Source organism: Lissotriton vulgaris, chromosome 4_1 (assembly GCF_964263255.1).
Source record: "Lissotriton vulgaris chromosome 4_1, aLisVul1.2, whole genome shotgun sequence".
In the NCBI taxonomy this organism is placed as follows: domain Eukaryota; kingdom Metazoa; phylum Chordata; class Amphibia; order Caudata; family Salamandridae; genus Lissotriton; species Lissotriton vulgaris.
Genome location: NC_141691.1, coordinates 1,081,503,949 through 1,081,523,337, shown reverse-complemented (window position 1 = coordinate 1,081,523,337; position 19,389 = coordinate 1,081,503,949). Strand labels below are relative to the sequence as shown.

Below are 19,389 nucleotides of genomic sequence, written 5' to 3'. Positions count from 1 at the left end.
AATAAAAAAAAAAATTAAGCAGATGTGTTTCTTGGAAAAATATACCACCACAGTGGTATGTACATTAACTCAGCGCTAAGGAAACCTTGCGTAGCACTGTATGAATATTTCTTGCGTCTAGCATGACGGTTTTCAGAAGCTAAGGATCTGCAGTAGAAAGCATTTACTAGAACCAAAGTAAATAAAGAAGTCACGGTGAAGAACTGCAGAGAAATCAAGACATGAAAAGGAATGGGTTGTATATTAAGCAGCACAATGGATACAATTGTTCAATCCCAAAAAGCAGCTACGGGAAAGGAAAGCAACCACGCTGCTGCATTTTTAATATTAGTGCTAAGCATGCTTTGATTGAAGAAGGCCTCCACAGGCACCATACTTATCTGCCAACAGGTTAGAAATAGACAGCAGCAGGAACCATGATTAGTAAATACTTGTAGTTAATTTACTAGTAGCAAAGTCAAAAACAAGCTTGAAGTAATGTTAAAAGGGAACGTGTGTGTCAGCAGCAAATATCTAACCCCACAGAAGTAGCAGATCCAGATCGGTGACTGGAATGGCTAATTATTTCAGAGCAGTGAAGCACCGGAGAGCCAGAAGGTAGTAATGAAGAGTGAGGGTGACACACAAAAAGTGAGCAAGTGAAGATTTTAGAAATACTTGCAGAATAGAGAAGATGCTCTGCTCTTACCCAATTACTCTGGGTTGATTGGACTGACAGCTCGCTGGCGGAGGAGCATGTGCTCATGCGGTCTGTCTCCTTGCTCTGTGATGACTCTCCGCGGTGGACCTGCGGTTGGAGGGAATCACTGTCCCCAAGGAAAGTGAATGAGCCAGAAATGCTGGCAAGAGAAGCCGGGATGGAGCTCCAAAAGGAGCTCTTCTGCAGGGGACTTCTGGGTAGAACGGTGTTGTTGCCAAATGACATTGGACAAGCCGTTGTGATGGGCATGTTCAGAGGTAAGGCATTTCCTTGCCATCGATTTCCAAGTGTCAAGCTTCCTAGGATGCTCCTGGGGAGGCTGTCCTCGAAGCTCCCCCATAGTTCATTTTGGGATCTTTCAAATGAGTCAGAAAGGCTCTCGGATGTCTTCTTGGGGCTCTCTAGGATTATCTTCCTTGGAACTTGTTTCCTTACTTTTTTATGACAGTTGAACTCTGTGTTAGGAGGATGCCTGTCTGGCTGGCTGGCACCAATTTCTAGGGAAGGTCTGAGGAGGGAGATATTGCAAATTGACATACCTGACATCTTGTCTGTCTCTGCCTGGCCTGAGGCTGCAGAGGAGAACAGTATTGGGGAGTGATGCCGGACAGGCTGGGGGATCCGTGATGGTCTTATACGAATGGAACTGCTTTGTCCCGTACAGCTGCTTAGGCCACTGGTACTATTGCCACTGCTGCCATCTGTATGATTCCTTTGATACTCAACTGTTGTCAAGGCTGCATTGAAAATGAAAAAAACAGCAGAAGATGAAGGAAAAAAGGGAAAGACAAATTATTTATTTCTGTAAAAAAGAAAACGCATGTCATGAACTATGTATCACTTGTTTGAATGTTGCCAGTTGGCACAACTTATCAATATTTTCGATTCTTCTTTCTTATAAACTGATTGGAGGGCAACAGCTTTTTTACCACAATGTAAAGAATATTTTTTGTTTTTGCATGTAAAATGTATTTTTAACAAATGTTCATCAACCACATTTTATTTAGTCGGAGACATAGTGGTACATCAGAGGACAAAAACCTATTTAAACAATGTACATGTCAACAAACGTGTATATTTCCTGCTGCAAATTACTACATTTCGAAACTAAGCCTATTTTGAGCGGTCCAAAACATTGATTCTTTCAAGAGAAGACTGATATCTAATTATCATAAGTTGTTTATGGGCTTTTAATTATTATTATGATTTTTGTTTTTTGCCTTTCTCTTTTTTTTAGTTCAATATGTTTATTAAGATTTTAAAAGGATAAAAACAGTTAGGTACAGTTCATAATGATACCGATAGGAAAACTAAGGAAAAAATCCACAGGTGCATCAGAGTATGTCATTAATAACAGAGAAATTGCCATAACTTATACTTCTTAAAAGTAAAATAAAAGTCAGGGAACAGAGTGGCATTAGTGAATCAGAGGAACTCATAAACGGCATCATTATATACAAAATAGAAAAAGGAAGGAGACAGAGAAAATGGAACAGAACAGAAGAAAGGAAGAAAGAAAAAGAAAGAAGAAAGAAGAAAGAGGAAAAAGAAGAAGGATCTCTCTTGATGGCGCAACAAGACAAAACACTACAGACAACAGTTAGTCAGACGTCACAAAGGGGTATTGGTCGACCAACCCCCTAGAGGCCAAATCCATATAAGTATCTAAAGTTCTCCACACATTAGAAGAGATAGAGGGAGTGAGATGAGCACTATCCACAGAGGAGTGTGCACTTCTCAAGAAGGATACCCATGCCCGCCATGTGTGATAAGAAATGGAAGCAAAAGACTTCCAATCCATAAGAATCACCTTAACTGCCACAGTTAATAAAAGATCCAACAATTGCATATCTAATGTATCTAACGGCAGGGGATTCTGGGAAGCCAAGGGTCCCAATAAAACCATAGGAAAGGAAAGAGGAAACTTAATTTGAAAGATTAACATAAGATGTTTATGAATAATATCCCAAAAAGGTTGGAGAAGTGAGCAATGATAGAACATATGTGGATAGTCACCAACCTCCAAGCCGCAACTCCAACATAAATCATCATCCTTTAAATGGAGAGAACAAAGTCGCTTAGGAGTCCAATGAAGAAGGTTGATGGAGAAGAATTTGGATTGAAATAAAGAAGGAGCAATTTTATTGCGCAGAGAGAACGTACCTATTAGTTGCCAGGTGTCTGACGACACATGCTCCGTTAACGCAGCACCAAAATGGCGGGACCATTTGAGCTGCGCAATGGTACAAGAATCTGAAGATGTTGAGGTAAAAAATTTATAAATGCGAGAAGCAACATGACCAGTCTTGAGCCACAAAGAAAGCAAAGAAATCAAAGGGGCGTCAGGGACAAGACGCACTTTGGCAAGAGCAACTTTAATTTTCAAGAAAGTGTAAAAATCCAGATTGGAAAGTGAAAATTGTCTAGCTAAAGAAGAAAAGGGTAGTGGGTCACCAGTGGAGTCATAAAGATGACGCACCAACGTGATACCTTTGCCACCTGATACTTCCCCCAATCCGGGAAATTGCAGCCACCCATATCGTAGGGTTTCCTTAAGGATTTATATGGGATACGAGCCCTCTTATCATTCCAGAGAAACGAAGAGGTGATGGAATCTATCTCCCGAAAAAAGGAAGCGGATAGATTCAACGGAAGCATAGATGAAATAAAGTTAATAATAGGAGTAATCATCATTTTTAAAGTTTGAACACGACCCCACCAGGAAATGTGTTTAGGAGACCAGGTACCCAAAAGGTGACAAACTTTAGATAAGGTTTGTGCCTCATTGTCCGCCACTGTATCAGACAAAGTACTACAAAACCAGACCCTAAATATTTAAGTTGCTTAGACTGCCATTTGAAACCAGCAGAACGCATATGGGCTGGAAAACAATAAGCATTAAGGGGAAACATCTCCGTCTTGTCTCTATTTAACGTGTAACCAGAGACCTTAGAAAAAAGAGCAATTGTGTCTGTGATCGCAGGAATAGCTGAGACAATGTCATCAGAAAAAATAAGGACATCATCCGCATAGGCCGCTAACTTCATGCACTGTGAACCAAACGTAAACCCTTTAATGTCTGGGTGAAGATCAATTAACCTAAATAGCGGACCAATCGCTAATAAAAACAAAAGCAGGGATAGGGGGCAACCCTGACGAGTGCCTTGACGGAGACTAAAAAACTCAGAAGTAGCCCCATTTACTCTTATATTCGCTTGAGGCTGGGCATAAAGAGACATCACCATGTTGACAAAGGAATCCCCAAGATTATGAGCACAAAGAACGGCTTGCAAAAAAGGCCAAGAGACCTTGTCAAAAGCCTTCTCGGCGTCAAGGGCTAAAGCTGCAGCAGGAAGCGTAGAGCGTTTAGCTGCCCCCAAAATATGGCAAAAGGTACGAATGTTATCTCTAGCCAGCCTTCCTTTAACAAACCCCGTCTGGGATGGATGAACTAGAGAAGGGATATAAGACTCCAGACGTTTAGCAAGAATCTTGGCAAAAAGTTTCGCCTCCATATTAAGGAGGGAAATAGGACGAAATTTTTTAGGATCCGTTATATCCTTCCCTTCCTTCGGAATGACCACAATAGTAGCATCCGCCGCTGTACCCGAAACCGCACTTTGCTGAATAAATACATCAAAAAGGATTTTCAGCCGAGGGACCATGAAAGGGAGAAAAGTTGTATAGAACAAAATGGGAAATCCATCGGGCTCCGGAGCTTTGCCAGATCGGGTAGCCTTGATAGCAAGAGTAATTTCCTCAGTTGTGATTGAGGCACCTAATTTCTCCCCATCCGCCTCAGAAACTGAATGAATAGGAATAGTTTTCAAGAACTCTTGGCAAGCCTCAAAAGATGATGGACTAGTAGGAGTATACAAAGTATCATAAAAATCGTGAAAGACCTCAAGGATTTCCTTAGTTTGAAATTTTTTAGCGCCAGATCTATCAGAGATAGAAGAAATTTGAGATGACTGGAATCTTGAAACTTTAACGTGGCCGCTAAAATCTTACCAGCACGATTCTTCAATAACAACCGTTTAGATTTTTGTGCTTGAACACCAATTTGAGCCCTCTTAGTAACAAGAGCATTATAGGAATATTTTAAGTGTTTAATAGATTGTAAAATCTGTGGATCTCTCCTTTGGCGAAAAAGGAGTTCAGTTTGTTTAATACTATCCACTAAATCAGATAGTTCCTTCTTAATAGCAGCATTTCTCTGCGCCATAAGTTAATGATGTAACCGCAAAGTGTGCATTTAAAGGCGTCCCATAAAACCACTGGGGATTCAACAGAACCTTCATTGATAGAGAAAAACTGTTCAATTTCGGTTTGCAAAGCACTGACCACAGTGTCATCATAAAGAATCTCCGTATTTAATTTCAACGAAGGGGAGGATTTCTTAAGACCAAGTCCCAAAAGGGAGAAGGAAACCGCAGCATGGTCAGAAACAAGAATAGGATGAATGTACGGCGAGGATGAAGATTGTAGTAGAGACGAATGAACCAAGAAGTAATCAATACGGGAAAAACTAGAGTGAGGAGAGGAAAAAAAAGAAAATTCACTGCCAGTAGGGTTATGAAGGCGCCAAAGATCATGAAGATTAGCAGAGGAGCACATATTTAACAAATGCTTGTGAGCTCTAGGAGGGCGAAAAGAAAAGCAGAACTCCTATCCAACAGAGGATCCAACGGTAAATTAAAATCACCCCCCACTATTAGGTTACCCTTATGAGGCGTGCGGGAAAGTAATTTAGTGATCATCTGCCAGAAAAGAGGATCATCATTATTGGGAGCATAAATATTCAAAGCATGAAGATCATTAATTCCATCAGATACTCTTGATAATACCCAACGGCCCTCAGAATCATGATCAGAAGAAAGTATCGACAAACCAGAATTCTTAGAGACAAGGGTGATCACGCCATTACGTTTACCAAGAGCATCAGAGCATGCCACATCCAGAACCCAGCCCTTTCGCAACCACAGAGCCTCTTTATGAGACAGTTTAGTCTCCTGCAAAAATATGAGATCCGAAGACAAAGATTTACAATAATCTAAAATTTTAGCCCTTTTGACAGGATGATTCAATCCCTTAACATTAAGGGAAACAACATTTAAACCAGGCATAGATGAACCAGAAAGACAAACAAATTAAGAATTAAGAATGAACGTAAGAACAGAACAGTACCATCTGACACAAAAAAGAAAAGCACCACCAGGAGATCCAAGAGGGAAGAGAAAAAAGCAAGAAGATAAGAAAAGAACAGAAAAAGAGAAAAAAAGATAGAAAAAGAGCAAGAGGAGAATGAAAAAAGAAAGAAAAAGAGACCCGTTAGGGTAGGTCTGTAAGAGACCAAACTCATACCAGGGGGAACATGGAGAGGGAAACAGAGTACCGTCAGGAAAAACAGTAGAGATAGCGAGAGATCCCAGACGAGAGAGAAGAAAGCAATAAGCTAGGGTAGTAAAGCAATAAAAGCAGACCTTACAATATACTTGAAACCGAGGGAAGAAGAACTACAATATCTAAATACAGAATAGTCAACTCGGTCAAAAATTGAAAAAAGAAAACAACAAGAGATGCAATAAGGAGGCATATCAAATACAATCTCATAAATAGAAGAAGCAAATGACGATAACTAGAAAGCGTAAAATGGTGCAAATTCAGAAATTGCAAATATATAAACACCTAGGCAATAATACATGGTACATAGTGAGAGAGAAGAAGACAATACATGTGAAAAATAAAGGAATTAAGCATAGAAATATCAAGCAATATGAAACAACAGTAGGAATAAAGCTTGCAAATTTATGAATAGTGCGAAGGTATAAACAAATCATTACTAGGTGATAAGAAGAAAAAACGAGGAAGGGAACCATAAAATAGTGACAGTATAAGGAAATAAAGAAACACAAACCAAGAGAATAAGCATCAAGAAAACAGTTGACGCTAACGGCCCGAACTTCCGACAGAAACAGACGTATAAGCGGACACCAAAAAGGAAAGAATAAAGAACCGCCAAAGTGGGGAAACAGAAAAGTACAACATGAACAAAGGTCAGCAAATATGATACTCACAAACAATGAGCTAAAAATCAACCATAACACGGAGAATAGTCATGAAAGACAAAATGGCCACAAACTAATACTGGGAAAAAGTGGAAGGAAGACCAATAACACGTCAGGCTAAAGCCAACAAGTGACAGACAAGTCACATGGAGACCAAATAGCAACCCGCGACCAACAAATAAAACGAAAAAACCAAGACAGATGGCAGCCAGCAAGACGCACTAAACCACGAGAAACAAAAAAGACAAAAGAACACTCAAAATCCAAAAGGGTCAAGCAAATATCAATGGTGGTAAAAAATACAATGTTAAACAGATATCGGAAAATATAAGACGCATGAACAAATAGCCAAAAATCACCTACAACAAGTAGAACAAACAGGAAAAACAAAATGACCACAGACAAATAGCGGAAAAAATGGAAAAATCTGATTAAAATTAAGCTAAAACGGACAAGTGACAAACAAAGCCATCGGAAAACAAGAAACAACCAGCAAACAACATATGGAGCAAGAGAACAAAGGTATATGCTACACCTCAAAACTCAGTAAACCACGTGAAATAACAAAGACAAAAAACTGAAGTCCCAGAAGAGCCAGGAGCTGAAGAAGAATCCATCTGAGATTCAAGTTGATTGTCCAAAAACGAAGAAAGATCAGCAGGTTCATCAAAAATCCGATAGCGGCCCTTGAAAGTGATACGAAACTTGGATGGACCAGCAAAGGAAAAAGGAATTTGCATGTCCAACAGACGTTTCCGCAGATTGAGAAAACCTTTCCTGCGAATTACAGTGTCTCTGGCAAAGTCCTGGGAAATATTAATCCGATGGCCCTCCCAAGACACCGACTTGACTTTCCTCATATGGGCCAACATTTGTTCTGAGTGCTGATGGCGCAGAGGTTTAAGGATAACTGCTCTGGGCGAAGTAGAGTTTTTAAGCTTGAACGTAGGCACCCGATGAGCTCTCTCAATTTCAAAGTCTTTTTGAAAGGAGATTTGAAGAGTAGCAGGAATCCATTTGGAGAGGAATTCGATCATTGAAGAAGCGGACTGCTCTGCATTTTCAGGAAGGCCAAAAATACGCAGATTGCTTCTCCTATTACGATCCTCCTGCTCTGTAAGGTCTCTGCGTAAGGCCGCCATTGAGCGTTCTAGTTGGAGAAAAGATCTCGAATGTTAGTGTGAAGAGTCTTCTACCACACTGATACGAGATTTAGCATTCGTAACCCTGACAGACAAGGCTTTAAAGTCATTCCTGATAGCAGCCCCCTCAACATTGCAGTAAGTCGGTATTTGTTTTAGTAGACTGCGCAATATCATGGACGGCATTAAGGCGTGACAGAATAACATCCAAAGTGGAATTAGTATCCTTCTGAGAGGATTCAGGAGAGGGGGACTGTTGCTTAAAACGTTTCTAAGTCCCCTTAGAGTCTTTCGCAGTAGGGGAAGGCCCCATGGTCTCCGCCATAAGAATAGACCACAATCGACAGCTCAAAAACCCCCCCACCAAAATTACTTGAGGTTAATATAGTTGAGCAAGGACCAAAAATCAACAAAAAACAAAAGTTTACTAAGTGCCAGGAAGAAAAAGCCCCATAGGCGTAGATTAAGTCCAGGAGATCAGCGTACCAAATGGCGGACCATAGCAGGTGAAGGACACAAGAAAAGAAGCCAAAGAGACCTTAGAGCGCCAAAAACAAAGTGCGCCACATAATAAGCAACGTCGCAATCAGGTCATAAGGCACGAATCCCTCAAGGAAGGCAGGGAACCATCATAAAGGAATCAAGTGAGGTGAGAAAAGCAGCCAAAAAACCATGGAAGATAGTAAGCAGAAATAACTCCAGGTAGTATATAACGACTGCAGAGGGCCATCAAAATGAAAATATAATAAACGTCACCTCAATGTTCTGCCTGAACATGTTGCGCTGAAAGTCCAGAGCCCTGTCTCTCAGAAAACGAGCGACTCCACCGCAGAAACAAAATGGCGGCCACTCACTGAAGTGCTGGCAGTGAGGACTATGAGGGAGAAAAAAGGCAGTTTCAGCCGTCGTACGTTGTGGCAAGAGACAGGAGAGCGTTCACGGCACCTTCCGCCACTTCATGGCCGTAGCTGGGGAGAAAATATGCAGGAACGTGCTCGCAAATCAACCCGACCGTCTCCGTCTCCCTGGAGCTCAAGCGCGGCACGCCATCTCGTAGCGGCGCGCAAGCCACGCCCCCATGGGCTTTTGATTATTGACTGAAAAGAGCGGCTAGAAATATGAAACGCTGAGTGCCTTACTTCCAACAACTACACAACTGTGAATTTAGGAAGAGGTCTGCTGCAAATTTTTCCAAACTTTGTTTTCTCATACTTTGTGATATTAAACTATTTAAAAACACATGAATTGCTTATGCGGTCTGCAAACTTAATTGTATTCTTTCTATTAAAGATATGTTGACATGCAATTTCAAAAGACAATTCTTCTGTACCTTAGCAGGATCAATGTAAACGCTTAAAGTTATGTTTGGTGTTTAGCCTATGAAGCCGCCCCTCCTCTATTGGGGGATGAGGAGGGTGTGGATTACCAACACTGAGGGGAGCCATAACTTTTGGCAAGAATAGCACCTGAGCCCACAAAACCAACTTTTCAGAGAAAAATAAGTCATATGGCAGATGCACTGAAAGTGCCTGGAGTTCAATAATTCGACAAGCTGACATAATTGCAATGAAGAACATGTTTAGAAACTATGCATCGGCTTGGAGGGATTGGTTATGAGAACATTCAAGACCGAGTTAAGGTCCTAGTGTGGCATCACAAACAGGTGATGGTGGAACAGATGTATCAACATAAAAAATTGTAGTTTTAACCTGCCTCTGATTGCATAATTTATCACCTGTTTTGTGTTTAAATTTGAGGTTTTTACTTGCCTGTGACTGTTTTACTTTATCCTGTTGAATTGTGAGATTTGTAGTCCAAACTCTGTAGTTTTTTCCCTCTCATTCCCCATGACTATCTGTTTTTCCCTCCAAATTTCTTCCTTGCTCTGTGCTAAGACCTGTATGTTAAGCAGTCCCCCCCCCGAGCAAAAGGATATTCTACATCAGAGAGAGAACAACGGGTGCTCTGAGACAGCAGTAATCGACTGTGACCTATTTAGGCTCTGTTTATAGGGATTGTGCGCACTCATTTTTGGCTAGGAAAGTGAGTACATTTTTATACAAACAGTATTGTTAGAGGACAAAGTTTGTTAGGCCCTTACCTTCAGAATTCCATATTGTGGAATGAAATAAACAAGGACCCCCTGAACCATGAATAAAATGATTTCTAGGACAGGGAAATAATATATGCAAAGTAACAATCCTAGGCAATCAGCATGATCAATAATAAATAGATAGCACAATAAGTACAGAAAAATATGCAATATATAGAGAAAGTAGGCAAAGGAATATATAACCCCAAAGTGCAAATGTATGCAATTTTTTAATAAAAAATTAGTTTAAAATCCAATCACATAATTCATTACAATATTACATTGCAATACAAAAATATTTTTTATAGTGTACAATCATAAAATGTTTAAACGAAAAAAGTGGCATATAAATCACAATTTTGTATCCGATGCGCGTTTCGGCGTACAACAAACGCCTTCTTCAGGAATAGCCACAGTATTCTAAGAAAAGAGTGTTTAAAAAGATACATCAAATTAGCAACATTGCATCAAGTAGCGTGCCCTGTGACCTTGACTAACAGGTCATGTGACCTCGCCGGTAGAAAACGACTAGAGCAAGTCATATCAGCCTTAGGGGTTTCCTGTGAAACATTAGGACTGTATCTTTTTCCCTTTTTCCTCTCTGCTTCCCCTCCCTCTCCTCTATACTTGAGAGTTAAATACTAGCATCTTTAATTGTTTTTCATTAAGGAATTGAGTTAGGGAATGAGATTTGTGACTGCCTGACTAGAGCTGAGTCTCAAGTCCTTTATCTTTTTTCTTTGCATTCTTGCTATGATGATGGGCACTCAAACATGTGTTATTGTATAATATGCATATATGAAAGTTGATAGAATGTAGGTGTTGATTTTCTCAAGTGCATATGGCCAATAGAATTGTTTATTAATCATTGAAGGTTGATTATCAACTTAGGATTTGTTTTTATTATAGAATTGATACAATGTTGCTAATTTGATGTATTTTTTAAACACTCTTTTCTTAGAATACTGTGGCTATTCCTGAAGAAGGCGTGTGTTGTACGCAGAAACGCGCGTCGGATACAAAATTGTGATTTATCTGCCACTTGTTTCGTTTAAACATTTTATGATTGTACACTAAAAAAAATATTTTTGTATTGTAATGTAATATTGTAATGAATTATGTGATTTGATTTTAAACTAATTTTTTATAAAAAAAATTGGATACATTTGCACTTTGTGGTTATATATTCTTTTGCCTACTTTCTCTATATATTGCATATTTTTCTGTACTTATTGTGCTATCTATGTACTATTGATCATGCTGATTGCCTAGGATTGATACTTTGCATATATTATTTCCCTGTCCTAGGAATCATTTTATTCATGGTTCAGGGGGTCCTTGTTTATTTCAATTCTATTACCCACAGCTTGTCTGTGCAGGGCTGGTTGTCTTCTACATTTTGTGATAAATTATCGCACAAGTTACTACTTGTGTAACGATATATCTGTAAGAGACATTAGTTAGTGATAGATTCCTTACCTTAGAATATCCCCAGGCGTCAGACTGGATCCGGAAAGTTTTGCGTAGCAGTACCCTTGCGCGTCGGTAGGCGTCGTCTGCGGCTCCGCGTCCGTCGTCAGCGTCGTGGGCGCCGTGATGACGTCGTCGGGGTACTTAGACGCCGCCTCCGCGTGCTGACGTCAGTTCTTAGCCACAGCTTTTCCGCGCCAGAAGCGCAGAGCCATGACAAAAACCGACACTGGTGCCAAGAAACTAGGGCCCTGAAAGGGGATGACCTTAACCCTAGATATCGGTTCGCAGAACGGGGAGGATGGGTGGGTCAGTAAGGAATCTATCACTAACTAATGTCTCTTACAGATATATCGTTACACAAGTAGTAACTTGTGCATCTGAAAGAGACACGTTAGTGATAGATTCCTTACCTTAGAATAGATACCCCAGCAATACCATCCCCGTGGTGGTGGGTCTGCGAACCAATATTTACACCAGAAAGTCCTGGAGAACGGAACGGCCGAAGTAGCCATCCCTCCGGACTTGACTGTCCAGGCAGTAGTGCCTCGCAAACGTGTGCAACGAGGCCCACGTAGCTGCCTGGCAAATGTCCTGCAAGGGCACACCGCGGCCCAAGGCAGTTGTAGTGGCCGTGGCTCGAGTGGAATGAGCCCTCAGCCCAACAGGGGGTTCCTTCTTAGCCAAGGAGTAACACGCCTGGATGCACATGATAATCCATCGAGAAATGGTCCTCTTGTGCACCGCTCTCCCTTTCTTAGCGCCCGCGTACCCAACAAAGAGTTGATCATCCACCCGGAACTGGCGTGTGCGATCCAGATAGAACGAGAGTGCACGTTTTGGGTCCAGACGGTGGAGCCTCTCCTCCTCTCTCGAGGGGTGCGGAGGCGGAGAGAAGGTGGGCAATGTGATGGACTGCCCAATGTGGAAGGCCGTGACTACCTTAGGCAAGAAGGAGGGCCTAGTCCTCAAAACAACCTTGTCCGGATGGACTGAAAGGAAAGGAGGCTTACAAGAAAGAGCCTGGAGCTCACTCACTCTCCTGGCAGAGGTGATGGCTACCAGGAAGGCAGTGTTCAAAGAAAGAAGGCGAAGAGGATAGTTGTGAAGTGGCTCAAAAGGAGCGCACATCAGAAATGTGAGAACCAGGTTCAAGTCCCACTGAGGCATCACGAAGGGAACAGGAGGAAAAGTATGAGTGATGCCCTTCAGGAATCGATTTTACAATAGGGGACTTGAACAAAGAAGGTTGGTCAGGCAGCCTCAGAAAGGCTGAAAGAGCCGAAAGATAGCCCTTGATAGTGCCCAGAGCAGAGCCCTGCTGGGCAAGAGAAAGAAGGAAGAGAAGAACCTCAGAGAGAGGGGCATTGAGGGGATCCACAGCCTTTGTTGTGCACCATGCCACAAATCTGTTCCACCTGCAGGCGTATACCGTCTTTGTGGAGGGACGCCTGGCTGCCAGAATGATGTTGCAAACTTCAGGAGGCAAGTCAAATGGCCTCAACTGTCGCCGCTCAATCTCCAAGCATGGAGGTGGAGACTGGACAGGTTCGGGTGGAGGACCGGGCCCTGCTGCTGCGACAGAAGGTCCTCCTGAAGAGGCAGACAAACCGGGGGATCGACTGACATACTGAGTAGCTCGGGATACCAGTACCTTCGTGCCCAGTCCGGAGCCACAAGGATGACTTGTGCCCGGTCGCGCTTGATCTTCTTCAGCACTCTGGGCAGAAGTGGTATAGGCGGAGAGGCGTACAACAGACCGCACCTCCACTCGCGACGAACACTGTCTCCGAGCGAGTGCCGCCTTGGAAATTCCAACGCGCAGAACTGATGACATTGCGCGTTCTCTTCGGTGGCGAATAGATCTAACCAAGGCTCTCCCCATCGCAGAAAGAGGCCTTGCGCCACGTCCGAGTTCAGACGCCATTCGTGATCCATCGAGCAGCGACGGCTGAGTTCGTCCGTCCTGGCGTTCGGGGAACCTGCCAGGTGTTGAACCACCAGAGTCACGCCCTGATGTTCCAGCCATTGCCAGAGGCGCAGAGCCTCCTGGCATAGGGTCCACGACCCCACCCCGCCCTGTTTCTTGCAGTACCACATGGCGGTGGTGTTGTCCGTGAACACCTGCACTGCACTCCCTCGGACAGACGGGAGGAATGCTTTCAGTGCCAGACGAATCGCCCGCAGCTCCAACAGATTGATATGGAGCCGGGACTCCGCCGGAGACCAGAGTCCTCTGATCTCCGCCTCTCCCAAGTGGCCTCCCCAGCCCTGGAGGGACGCGTCCGTCACAACCACGTGCTCCGGTTGGGGAAGGGAGAGAGATCTGCCGTTGACCCAATCGCGGTCCGTGAGCCACCACTGCAGCTGTCTCGCAGTGCCCTCCGAGATCAGGACATGGTCGGACAGGTTGCCCCGGTGCTGGGCCCACTGAAACTTCAGGTCCCACTGCAGAGCCCGCATCCGCCACCGTGCTTGATGCACCAGAAGGATGCAGGAGGCCATCAGCCCCAGAAGCCGCAGCGTCAACCTGACCGAAACCCGGGATAACGGCCCGAAGATCGGAATCAGGGCCTGTATATCCCGAACCCGCTGTTCGGGCGGGTAAACCCGAAACTGAGCCGAGTCGAGAACCGCTCCGATGAAAAGGAGCTTCTGAGAGGGGCACAGGTGTGACTTCCGCACATTGATGGAAAATCCCAGCCGGTGCAGGAGATCTGCCGTAGTCTGGAGGTGGGTGACGACTGCCTGGGGCGAGCCCGCCTTCAACAACCAGTCGTCTAGGTAGGCGAAGACTGAAACCCCTAACCTGCGCAGGTGAACTGCGACCACCGCCATCACCTTCGTGAACACCCGTGGGGCGCTGGTAAGGCCGAAGGGGGGCACGGTAAACTGAAAGTGCTCGAGGCCTACCGTGAACCGCAGGTAACGCCGGTGGGCCGGCAAGACGGGGATGTGGAAGTATGCGTCCTGCAAGTCCAACGCTACCATCCAGTCTCCTGGGTCTAGGGCAGCCAAGACCTGAGCCAGTGTCAGCATTTTGAACTTCTCCTTCCGGAGGAAGCCGTTGACGTTCCTCAGATCCAAGATAGGGCGTAGGCCCCCTTTGCCCTTCTTGGGTACCAGGAAGTAGTGGGAGTAGCAAATACGTACTACTTCTTGCCCAGGAACGCACTCGATGGCCCCCTTGGCCAAGAGGGCCGAAACTTGCTCCTGCAGGAGCCGCAAGTGATACCACGATACGCAGTGGTGTTGCGGTAGCATGGCTTGAGGGGTCGTCTCGAAGGGGAGGTAGTAGCCCCTTCGGACGATCTGCAGCACCCACCTGTCCGAAGTGACTGTGCGCCAGTGAGAGTGGTGATGGCGAACCCTGCCTCCCACTGGAGTCACATGGGCCGAAAAGCACGGACTAGGAGGGTTTAGAGGCGGATGCTGCGGGGGCAGGTGTGGACTGGCTCCGCTTGTTTCCCCGACCGCCTCCACGGAGGTTTCCACGGCCGCCGCCGCGCTGGACGACAGTTTGCGGCGAGTGGCTGGCGGCGCGTGTGGGGACGCCCCTTCCTTGGCCACGAAAGAAGCGAAAGGCACCCACTTGCTGGCGCGGGGCCGAGAGGCCCAAGGACTTGGCCGTAGCCCTGGAGTCCTTAAAGCGCTCAAGCGCGTGGTCTGCCTTGTCGCCAAAGAGGCGACAGCCATCGAACGGCATGTCCATGAGTGTATTTTGGACGTCTGCCGAGAAGTTCGCGGATCTCAGCCAGGCGTGGCGTCGTATCGCCACCGTCGTAGCCATCGCTCTGCCCAGCGAGTCAGTAGTATCCAGTCCGCACCTGATTGAATACTTCGCTGCGTCCCGGCCTTCCAGTAGGGCTTGGCCGAGTATGGCCCGTACCTCCAACGGACACTCTGGCAGCACTTCTGCCACCGTTTCCCACAGAGAGTGGGTGTAACGGCCCAAGAGGCATGCGGTGTTGGAAGACCGCAGTCCCAAGCTAAGGGACGAGAACACCTTTTTGCCATAGGCCTCGTACCTCTTGGATGAAGTTCGTGCACAAAATGGAACACGTAGAATGGGGCCCAGGTTAATCACAGGGCACCATGGATAGGATTAAACAAGCAAAGTAATGGTGACAAGGATAGTTTAAAATAAACTAACTTACCACGTGGTAAATATCAATGTTGCCACGGGTTGCAGTGAGCGGTTAATAAAGCAATGGTTCGTTCCTGTGGGTCAAAGGGGAGCCAGTCACTCTAAATTATTAGAATTATTGGTGAAAACATTGCATAGGTTAAGGACGAAAAATCTGGCGGCTTACCCGGGAAATGGGAAGACGCACATGGGACCGGCGGTAATTCTGAAGTCCGGGGAATCTGTTAGGTAGATTAAACAGGTGTAAATTAAGTTTCCAAGACTCCCAGTAACCGGATGGTAACCTTAATGTAGAAAAGTAACCCGATATCAGTGACTTACTTGAAATTGCCGACTGAATCCGACATAGGACGCCGCTCTAACTCACGATGGCGAGCCGCTGTTCCTGTTAGTCATATCACTATGGAAACCGTACCACGCGGTGTGTGGTAGGCGTATAGAGGTGGAAAAAAGACTGCGGTTGCGTTCGAAATCGAACCAGAGAGGTGTTGAATATGAAGATTATTTGGCGAATTTAAAGTTAGCATATTGGAATACATTACATAGAAGTACTGGATAATTTGTCATTCGTGAATTATTAAAAAGTATTTGGCCAATTCAATGATATTTCGGATACACTGCATCAATAAATATTAAAGCACACCGAGAGGCCCGAAGGGCTAGTATACAGAATGAATGGTAATTATGACATCAATTCCACACTAGCACAAGTGTGTACGCCTTGGTAGGATTATACCATACATAATTAGTGACCACAGCTACAGTGACATGCGATGTTAAATAGAACAATTAATTTCTAGTTATCTAGGTGGCGTACCTCCAACATTGGGGTAAAAGCCATTCCAGACAAAGAGAGAGATAAACTGTGTCATGATTACGTTGTCACAATCACTATGGCGCACCTCTCACATGAGGGTGAAGGCCAGTTCAATTCATGGTGATGTTTATACATAGTGTTAGTGATGTTTGGCATGTGTTGATGTAGCGGGAGAACAACAATCATGGTAACGTTGCCAATTGTGAGAAAGAGCTGTCATGCTCATTCAGGCCAGTTTCGATAGAGTCAAAGAAGTACATCCATTTTAATTCACGTGTATTTAGGATACCCGTGATGTTGCCACCTCGTGGGCCTAGGGCAGCTTTCTCTATTACCACCCATTTAAGGCTATCCGGGGAATGTCCCGCACCCTTAAAATGGTCTACTAGGGGAGCCCCCTGTACTTCGCATCTAATCCTACTCATGTGCTGTAGAATTCTAGCTGTCACCTTTTGCTGTGTTTGTCCAATATAGATTTTATCGCACGGGCAAGTTATTGCGTAGATAACATTAGCAGAGTTGCAATTGCTGTGTGTCTTAAGCACGATTCTGTGTTGACGATGTTGGAATTCCTTGGTCTGGATAGCAGTGTCGCAGGCTTTACAATGCCCACATCTGGAATGTCCGACCACTGGGGGTAAATCCCACAATGAAGTGATAGTGGGCTCTTCAGGTGTTGGAAGGAGTGACCGTACTACAAAGTTCTTAATACTTTTGGCTTTCTTGAAAGCGTGTAGGGGAATTTCAGACTGGTCGATATCATCCGATATGAGTTGCCAATGCTGATTAATTATACGCTTGATCTTGTTGCTTTTAGTGTTGAAGGTGGTTACACAGACAATCCTTTTTTCCAGTTGATCACTTTTGTCTTTGGCTACAAGTAGTTCGTCTCTGGGGTAAAACCAGGCACGTTTGCGTGATTTCTTCACCAGACGTCTTGGATACCCGCGTTGTTGCAGTCGGTTTGCAAGGTCCTCTGATTGTGTAAAGTAATTTTCTTTGCTGGAGCAATTCCTACGGATCCGTAGGAATTGCCCAAAGGGCAAATTGTCACGAAGCGCCCTGGGATGGTGACTATTGTATTGCAACAGCGAATTTCTTTCAGCCGGTTTGCGGTATAGTGTGGTAAGTAGTATCCCTGATTCCTCATAGATGGTGATATCTAGAAAGTTGATGGTATGGTTGTCCGACTGGATCGTAAAATTCAGATATGAGGACTGATGATTTAGCCATGTGAAGAAAGAGGATAATTCTTCCTGATTACCATTCCAAATTAATAGAATGTCATCAATGTATCGCATCCAGAGACCCAAATGGTCTCTGAATGGATTGACTTGATTAAGAACAGTGTCTTCCTCGAAGGCTGCCATGTAAAGTATTGCCACATCCGGGGCAAAGGGAGCCCCCATTGCTCCAGCAAAGAAAATTACACAATCAGAGGACCTCGCAAACCGACTGCAACAACATTGATATTTACCACGTGGTAAGTTAGTTTATTTTAAACTATCCTTGTCACCATTACTTTGCTTGTTTAATCCTATCCATGGTGCCCTGTGATTAACCTGGGCCCCATTCTACGTGTTCCATTTCAGACACAAGCTTTATGGCAGGATCCAATATGATGGTGGCTCTCGACCACACTCTGTAAAACCACGTTTCAAGGTATTCTACCACCTTACATTATCTCGCTATTGAGATCGCCAGAACCTACCTCCCCTCAGGGCCTTTTCCTCGGCTCCTAAACGCTCGCTCCAACTATTGTGTTTTTTACTCTTTCAGATGGGATTTGCTCCACCCTGAACCCGTCTACTAATTTAAGTTCAAATATGACAATCAATGGTCCCCATTATTGTGTCGATATTCCATCAATCGTTTTAATGAATTATCTAACCAAAAACTTGCTCAATTATGTGTGCTTACTTTGGTGCAGTTATCATGAGGCATGTCCCATTATTTTGGAATGTAATTCTTTATTTTATACACCGAATTAGGTTGCCTGCCCCCCCCTTCTCTGTCCTGATGAAGACCCCACAGCAAGGGCACAACTAATCCCTGCAATATTTAGAGGGTCGAAACGTCGACAACCACCTATTTGACCATCAACTTCACGCCACCATTTGTTTCATTCATTGTTCTATGTGAAGTATGATTCCCTAACCTAATTGTGATGAACCATTGGTCCACTATACTGTATATGATTCATAAATACAGTGTCTTTGATTCATTGATTTTACTGTCACGTAATCCTTTCCATCACCTTATCCTCACCTGATCACCCACCACCACCTCTCCCCCCATTTTTCCCTGGGGCACTGTACAACCAATTGCATTTATTGATTTGTTCTTGTGTATATTCAGTATACCCAGTCCCGTTGTGAATAAAACAATGTGGACTCATTTATTGTTTATGTAATTAATTGTTGGGATTATTCACATCACTTCACACTCACGCTGGGACCCCTCCCTCTCAGTACGTTTCAAAAAGGAGGCTAAATCCTTCCTCATGGGTAAATTCCTTGGCTAAACCCGTTCCACAACCACCTCAGAGAATATTACCCTCATCCTGCGACGTCCCCCCACCAAGAAACTAGGGGTCTGTCTTCAGTAATTGTAAATGTAATGTTATCCTTGTATTCCTCCGTCCCTCTGGTACCCAGCACCCCTCCCCCCTAATGTACAGTACTCTTGTGATATCCTGCCTATTGTATAACTCCTTGACTTTGTAAAGCGCTCTGATGTACAGTATTCTTGTGATATCCTCCCTATTGTATAACTTTCTGACTCTGTAAAGCGCTCTGATACCCTAACGGGTCAAGTTCACGCTCCATAAAACACTAAAATAAAATAAAAATAAAATAAAACCTAGCAGTAGGGTTAAGGCAGTGCCTTCCCCCCTGACTCAGAGTGAGGATCAGCCTTCTGAGGAAGCTGATTGTGAGCCTGAAGCAGGAAC

The 19,389-nt window shown here is 44.2% G+C and overlaps 1 protein-coding gene across 1 annotated transcript in view; it reads right to left on the bottom strand.

Moving 5' to 3' along the window:
* Window positions 1-19,389, bottom strand: part of TRIO (trio Rho guanine nucleotide exchange factor) — a 5,246,815-nt gene that overhangs the window by 1,256,986 nt on the left and 3,970,440 nt on the right. The window contains exon 48 of the mRNA XM_086965300.1: window positions 689-1,437. Coding sequence (XP_086821426.1) covers window positions 689-1,437 — 749 coding nt within the window. The remainder of the gene's footprint in view (window positions 1-688; window positions 1,438-19,389) is intronic.